The 8,874-nt window shown below is 32.9% G+C and overlaps 1 protein-coding gene across 1 annotated transcript in view; it reads left to right on the top strand.

Annotated features, from left to right (window-relative positions):
* Positions 1 to 7,700: 7,700 nt before the first annotated feature.
* The window catches only part of LOC110116409 (probable choline kinase 2), a 43,854-nt gene continuing 42,680 nt past the window's right edge, over positions 7,701 to 8,874 (top strand). Inside the window, exon 1 of the mRNA XM_020849954.2 lies at positions 7,701 to 8,201. Within this exon, the coding sequence (XP_020705613.1) occupies positions 7,863 to 8,201 (339 nt within the window). The 5' untranslated portion in view covers positions 7,701 to 7,862. The remainder of the gene's footprint in view (positions 8,202 to 8,874) is intronic.

The following is an 8,874-nucleotide window of genomic DNA, read 5'->3' as shown; positions in this document are numbered from 1 at the left end:
TTATCAAACACTTGGGAATCTCTCCTTAGGTCATTCCTGGCCTTTGGAGATGATATCAAGGATTTGGGACTTTATTTGGAGCAAAATTGTTAAAATCTCTCCAATTAAATAATTATTATTAACTCCAATAAATATCCAAAATTCTAAATACCATAAATAATTCTAAATATATTCAAAAATTTTCTTTAGACTCAAAGGCATTGGACTTCCTTGGGGTCTGATGTTTATTAAAAATATCAAAACACAAGAAATAATTCAAAATAAAAAAGTCAATGATCCGATCAACCTTAAATCTAAATTTAAGTCAAATCTTTAAAAAATCATAATAAATGATAAAAAAATCTAAATCTAACAAACTTACAATCTAATTACACATCTTTAGGTCTATTATTTAAGAAAAATAATAACATTCAAGAAATCAATCTTAATATAAAAGTTAAATTTTGACCCCTTTAATTAATGCATTTAAATCATTCAAATAATTCCATAAAATTTAATATTTTGTTTTAAAATCTATAAAACCTTAATCTAACTTAAAATCAGCAACCAATCAATTATAATTAAAATTTATCAACCTTTAAACCTTAATTAATTCAATTCATTTCAATATATCATTTATCTCCGGGTAACCTGGGCTTACGAGGCTATTAACTTAGCCCCAAAATAGTGAAAATAATTTCACTACCCCAATGAGCAATAATAGAGCTATCTATTTAACATTAAAAAATATACACTTTAAAATTAATTTTAATATAGTAATATTTAAACTTTTATTAAATTTTCCTTTTAAACATTTCAACCAATAAGAACATCAAGCAACTTTAATTAAGTATCATATATAGGATATATTCAAGCCACACAATCTACCTCACACACTTTAGATGGTTAGCTAGAACATCACTTCAAGATCTAGGCTAGGCTAGTATTTACTTTTCTATTGTTTGTCAAATTTTTTAGATTTTATTATATGCTAGTTAAAAACATGTTGATGTGATTATTTATTTAATTTATGTGCTCTATGATGTGATTGATTGTATGTTAGATTATCCCTAGGTTAGGGATGATCTATTTGCTAATTTAATCTTATGTTTGTGGTCATGCTCATAGAGGACATTTAAATGTAAAAGGGGGCAAAAAATCATAAATATTAAATTGCTACAGGTGTTCACTGTATCAAATCTCCCTTTTAAAATTAAAAGAGCATGTCTAAGTGTGGATGTGAATTTGAGCACTTTAATCCTGATAAATATTAATTTCTTGAGATGTTGAATTTAATTAGGATAACTCTGCAAGTGTTACTTAGTCTTTAGGTTTTTAAGTATTTAATTTATTTAATATAAATTTGAGTTGTAATTAAGTAATTTAAAGATGACATTTGAGAAGGGATATACATCCAATTTATAATTCAAAGAGGAAGTAACATCTCTTAGGGGATAGCTCCTCTCCATTTGAAGATCCAAATTTGGATGATTTCAAATATACAAAGAGGAAAAATAACACCCCTTTTAAGTGAAAGTTTCTTTTCATTTGGATGTCTAGATCCGACAGATTAAGAGCCCGTAGAAGGATGAAGAAGTGAAGAATTAGAAGAATCTTATTCTCAAAGTCACTTGTATCTTAGGATTAAAAATTTGAGCTTGTTGTTAGTGGTACCCGGCCACTTTCATTTCTATAATTCTAGGTTATAATATTAAGTGACACTTGTCACATGGACTTTAGATTTGAATATTAATTTAATTGATTTGATTATTAATTGGTGTATTTAGTTTGTGATTAGGATTGCATGCTTTTAGAAAATTTTTGGCTATTTTGATGTCAATTTTATTTTAGCTTGGAACCCAATGAGAGGCTCGTGAGCGTACGAATAAAAAATTTTTCTTCTTTAATTAAATTAAAAAAATTTTAAGATAATACAAAAAATCTAATAATTTTAAGAAGTAATCTCGGGTTCATCAAGAGTTCGCATATGTATTCATATTAACTATTCTCTTCCTTGTTAAGCACCTCCCTACCTGCGAGTTCTAGCAGGACACCTGATCTATTAAGGTGTAGTCCTGTCAAGGGGATATTGTGCAATCTCTAGTATAAAATCTATTTTTGAGCCTTTTTTAAACTGCTTCATATTTAATTTAATCATTCATCGAGTTGATAAGCATACGTTGCATTAGATACAAATTAAACTGAGTCAAAAATTTAATCGCATTTATTTTAAGCTTTATATCACCCAACATAATTAAAGGGGTCAAATTAGGATCTACTCTAGATGTCAGCCCTAACTCCTTAAACTCAACTTAATTAATGTCCTTACCCACTCTTTCATAAGATATCATATTTGTTATTTTAAAGTGCCAAGGTTGTTAATTGACTCCCTAATTCAGGTCGAGATAAGTCCAGATCCTGTATTGCATTAGCTAGGTTTGGTTCATTGATTTTTAGTACCCAATTTAGATTTAGCTTTTAAGTTAGGTTTAGACTATAAGACCTCAACCTTCTAAGAATCTAATCCCAACCTTCTAATAAAATTGACAAGTTAAAATTAAATCTCTTTAAATCAAAATTCAAACCCAACACAAAGGATAATTTAGGGTGTTTTTGAAGTGATTCAGAATCTGAAGACACCTCCTACCATTCCTCCTTTGACCTCCAAAAATAAGTGCTCACTTTTGATCCCTTCCCTATTTAATTTTTAAAATATTATTTTCAAATAATTATTAGTAAATGGTATCTTCTTTCTCCATGAAGATATATTATTCTACTATCATAAATTTGATAATGAAATTATAAATAATCTCTTATCCAAATTACTATAATCAAATAGTCGATAAAATTTCATTTTGACCCTTCGAGGTCATATGTGATTCTTCCCTGAGTTTGGCAATAATAATCAGAATAAAATTTAAAGTTTTGTAATTTGAACCCATTGAGGAATGATATGTTCACCTTTCAAGGTGATATATCGTTCATAATGATATGCTCAATTTAGAAACAAAAAAAATTCTAGAAATTAATTATTCTCAAAGAAAATTAACTTTTTCAAAAAACACACTTTTTTAATCAAACATTCTCTATTATACAAGTAATGTAATCTCGTTAAAAGCCATAAGTTATCTTTCAATTTAAATAAAACAAATATTACATTTCCTTTTACTCTAATTTACTTAGATGTTTGGGGCCCCTCTTCAGTTACTTCAATTAACAACTACAAATGTCACCTTCATTGATACGTATTCTTTTTTATGCCGGCTTTATTTAATGCATTCCAAGGACCAAACTCTCTATAAATCCTTATAAATCACTAGCATGATTCATAATACGTTTAACACAAAAATCAAAACTCTTCGCTCCGAAAGGCGACGATGAATTCACCAATTATAACTTTAAAAAATTTCTTATTGATAATGACATATCCCACTAATTCAGTTGCCCATACACTCAAGAGCAAAATGAACCAGTTGAACGTAAAGATCATCTCTTGGACACCACTAGAACACTCCTTCATGCGGCTTATCTACCACCACATTTTTGGGCTGAAGCACTTCTCACATCAAATTATCTCATAAACCGACTACCCTCCAAAGCTTGCAACTCACAAATCCCTTTTTAACTCATCCATGGTCATCTCCCATCTTATGATCACCTCAAGAGTTTTGGTTGTCTCTACTTTCCTTTGCTCTGAATCTTAGCCTCAAATAATCTTCAACCACGCTCTCAAGAATGTATATTCCTCAGTTACTCTTCTTCTCACAATGGCTATAACTGCTACAATCTCAAAACTCATAAAATACACATTTCTTGACAAGTCATTTTTCACGAACATAACTTCCATATCGAACCCAGCCTTCACCTACCCAAACATCTACAACTTCATCTCCTCTCATGTTAATCCCCACATCCACTATACTTCCTTCTCATATACCACAACATACCACTAACCAACCCATTACATTAGCTCCTACAAACCGATCTCCTCCCAAACCACACCACCTGTTACTCGATCCACTTCAAATCTAACCAACTCCAATTCAACTACCTCTCCACCCATCTCTTTACAATCTCTTATCACACACCCCAGGCAAACTCGCAGCAAAATCGGACACATTAAACCAAAATCCATCTTCGATCTCATGGCCACCACTCACTAAACTCCTACAACTTCAACTTACAAGCAAGTTGCCCAAATAAATCCATGGCATATGGCCATGTCCAATGAATTTCTTACTCTTTAGAAACAGGGAACTTGGCTTCTCACTCCAGCTTCATCAAACACTCCCATCCTAGGATGTCGCTAGAATTTTAAAACTAAGCTCTGGCCCGATGATTAAGTTGAGAACCACAAAACTCAATTAGTAGCTCAAGGTTTCACTTAAGAATACAAGATGTACTACACAGATAACTTCAGCCCAGTTGCCAAGATGGGTACGATCCACATCTTACTTATCATTTCAAATATATGCAAATGACCTCTTCTAAAATTTGATATCTCCAATGCCTTCTTACACAGAGATCTTCTTGAGGAGGTCTACATGAAACAGCCACAAGGCTTCATGGATACCCAATTTCCTAACAATGTTTGTAAGCTACACAAATCACTATCTGGACTCAAACAAGCTCCATGGCAATGGTTCACCAATTTCACATCAGGCCTCATTTAGTTTGGTTTCACGTTCAGAAAGTGATCCCTCGCTACTTCTATATTTACATGGTGACACCCGGTTGTATCTACTCCTCTACATATATGATTTATTGCTCACCGACAACAATCAAAATACCATTCAACAGCTCCTCCTCAAACTATAGTCAGACTTCTCTCTCAAATAGCTTGGCTTAGTCTCCACATTTCTCAACATTCAAATCCAACCCACTTCAATAGGATTCTTTCTATACTAGTCACAATATGCCTGTGAGCTACTCCATTCCTCTAGCTTCTCTAGCTACAAACTAGTGCCCACCCCATTAGCTATTAAACCATCAAAATGTACCCAATCCATTCAACCATTTTCTGATCCGAGTTTATATCGCAAGCTCACAGGATCACTCTAGTACCTCATAGATACCATACCCGACATTGCTTTCACAACAAATCACATTTGTCAAGACTTGAATAACCCCACCAACCAATAGTACCAGTCCCTCAAATGCCTCCTCTGATACATCAAAGTCACACATCATTTCAGTCTTCCCTTCACTCATACAGAGCTTCAACTTCAAACATTTGTGGATGTGGATTGGGCAGTCAACCGAACCGATCACAAATCTGTTAGTGGTTTCTGCTCTTTTCTTGGCACTAATCTTATCTCATGGAAGGTTAAAAAGAAAAACATAGTTTCCAAATCTTCTACCAAAGCCGAATATCATAATCTATCATATACTACCTCATATATTATATGACTTCATCAACTGTTGGCTAAATTTTAGGAAGTACAAACAACACCAACTACATTCTTCAATGCAACATCTCAGTTATGTCCCTTGCCAATAATCCTGTTTTCCACGCCACCAATCACATCGATATTGACTATCATTTCATAAGCGAGCATATTAAATACAATGCAATATATATTCATTAAATAGCTTAATAAATCAACTGGCTGATATTTTGACAAAACCATTACCACAACCAGATTTCATTAGCTCGGGACCAAATTAACCAACCAATCCATGGATTCTCAATTTATGAGGGGCTATTATCACACTTGAAATAAAAATTGTAAGCTGCAGCTCAACCGGGAGGACCACCTGCTCCAGCCGAAACTCTAGGCTACGCATTCTCTACAATTCCAGACTAACACCAACTTCCTGCAAACACCTTTTCTCTCCCTCTCAAATGTTATAACTTATAAAAAAGAGACTCATGTGAAACCAAAACTTAAGCTATGTTTTATGATATGCTAGAATAAAAACCATTTCTTCCTCTTCCTTCTTTCCTTCATCTAACTTCTGCAGATCTTTCTTTATAGTTGGCTCACATGTTAAATTTGGGTTAGAGGTATAGGGTTAAAAAAATACTTAGCTAAAGAATATGAAGATAGGACCAAAGACATGAAGATTCAAAATAGGAAGTCCAAAACTATAGTTAGCATGCCAATAAAGATTCCAAATACCATCAACTTTAGTTAGGTATGTCCAAAATCGGGTTATATGATTACAACAATCATCTACATTATGTCTAATTTTATTATTTAGGGTAAACAATGTCAAATATTTTTGTGATATTTATGATTGAAAAACTCAATCCCCAACATATTAGCCCATTCAAAAACCCTAGATAGCTCGCCTCACTAAACCATTGTGCATTTTCGATGCCCTAGCTATGTGGAAAGAATACTTTGCAAAACATTAAATCAGACAGATAGTGATGGTGAGTTGCATAAAAGAAACTATGAAAAATGAACTGTGCAATCAAGATGAAGCAAATAAAAAAAATGATGACAAGAAACTTCTTATGTTACCAATTGCACCTGCTCGAGATGGAATCAATTGATTTGCAGGAGAATGGTGGGATCGAGGAAGAAAGAGCACAAACGAAGAAACGATTTCAACCTGCCGAGATTGATCGAGAATATAAGAGAGAAAGGAGCGCGATAGCTGTAGACATTTTCACGGGAGAGGTGACAATAAAAGAAATGTTTGCCAGAGAACCTCTGTCATGATTGTATTAAAGTGAAATTAAATAAATTAGATTTAATGTAGTTACTTTTATGACTTAATAGAGTATTTTTAAGGCATCTATTTAAAAGAGTCTTAATATTATTATAGTAAAATCTTATATTTTTGTAGTGCTATTGGTTGTAAATTCACCAAAAAAAGATTTTTTTTCTTTTAAATGTGCACATTACTGCTTACCATATCTGGCAAGAAAGAAACAATCATATTTTCAGGAATAAAGAATTGATTGGCAATATTATTATTGACAAAATTCATTTTGTGATTAGGCTGAAAAGTAAGAGATGGAAGACCAGGGATGATATGCCTTATAATATCAAGTAGTTGTATTTTTCTTAACTTTATACATTGCTACTTATTCACCTTATAAACTTTTTTAGGTTTTCCTGGTTTTTCTTACCATTAATAATGCATGTTTTCGTTACATGTAATTATGGCTTTGGATTTGGACCTTTGTTCTTGCTCACTATCAGAGAGAGTTTGGAACAGTATTTGGAGGCTCTTTATGATATTTGAGTTGGGATTATTCTGAAAGCATGCTACAATATGCTACTACCAGATTACTGAATGGATGCGTATTGGTGACTTCTTCCATTGTGTCTTTTTGGGTGCTTGTGCGTATTGGTGACTTCTTCCGTTATTAACGGCGGCTGGATAACCGCCGGTAATCAATGATATTCCTACACTAATATATTTATTATATAGTTCACCATTTTTAATTTCTAAAGACTTCAACTTTTAATATTTTTATAATTTGAAGTTTTATAAAAATGAATATCTTGGACTTGTCCCTTAACTTCCCCTTCCTATGGGTAATCTTATTCCCTACGAAATCGAGCTTGTCCTCCCATCCCATCCACGATAGCAACGTGACTGATTACAAATAGACTTCCTTCGTTTCTTCACCGACTACCTGGCTCAATAGATTGACAAAATAGCTGTAGAATGTCGCAAAACAATAAAAAAAAAACTAAAAGACAAACTTTTAATTCTCAAACTTGCTTTTTCTTCCTTTCAATTTCTTCTGCTGGAATTCTCTTACACTCCTCGATTCCTTCTTATCTTCACCTATTTATATACAATTAAATTTTCTTCGTCCATTTCTAAGATTTGCAAAAGGCAACGGTGAGATATATAATACTGCTTGCTGTCAGCTTAACTAAAAAAAGGAAAGCAACTTTAGAAATTTAGAAGCTGGAATGGCTGCCGTCGCCGGCGAGTGGCAGATACCGATGGAGGCGAGGAAGGAGGTCCAGAAATTGGCGACAGCGTGGGATGACGTGGAGGATTCAAGGGCGCTTGAGGTGGTTCCGCTCAAGGGCGCGATGACCAACGAGGTGTTCCAGATTCGATGGCCGGTCGCCGGCGAAGAAAAGTCGAGAAATGTTCTGTTGCGAATGTATGGTGAGGGAGTCGGCCATTTCTTCGACCGAGCCAACGAGATCAAGACCTTCGAGTTCATGTCTCGGCACGGCCATGGCCCTCGCCTCCTTGCTTGCTTCCCTAATGGACGAGTCGAGGAATTCATTCACGCCAAGGTAAGCTAGCCTGAACAAGGCTGCTGGTGTTTTGGAATTTATATCTAATGGTAAATTTGATTGTTAAGGTGCAGTTATAAATTAAATTTTGAATAAGTTATCCTAATTATATTCTAACAAATACTTTTTTCAAGAAAACTTTCGTATAATTTTATCCAAATATGATCCATCTTGATGTAAATATTTACTATCGCTAGCGTCCACTGTCCGGCAGTTGACTGTGGAATATCACAGGAAAAAAATCAGAATTAGAATAGGTTTTAAAGTTTTCATACATTTTTTAATATAAGTATAATAAATAGAATTTAAAAGAGATTTAAGTGCTTAAAATATAATTCTGTTTATTTTTTAAGAAGGATATTCTGTTGTAAATCCTTTTATATTTTCTGCTCAACATTTAAAAAAAATAAAAATTTGGATTAATTATCCCTTATGATAGTCAACGAAATATTTTTAAAAAATTATTATCAGTATATCTTGAGAAAAAAAGATTATAATGTATTATAAAAATCATATATTTATTTTGGGATGATTGTAATGCATACAAAAGTATATTATATTTTTATTAAAAGATCCAATAATTTTAAAATGATTTGATGAAAATTTCGATACATGTATCTAAATTATTTTATCAATGTTCTAAATAATATTGAAAATAAAAAGAGAAATAAAA

Source organism: Dendrobium catenatum, unplaced genomic scaffold (assembly GCF_001605985.2).
Source record: "Dendrobium catenatum unplaced genomic scaffold, ASM160598v2 fragScaff_scaffold_82, whole genome shotgun sequence".
NCBI lineage: Eukaryota > Viridiplantae > Streptophyta > Magnoliopsida > Asparagales > Orchidaceae > Dendrobium > Dendrobium catenatum.
The sequence above is the reverse complement of the archived record's forward strand: the minus strand, read 5'-3'. Positions and strand labels throughout refer to the sequence as shown.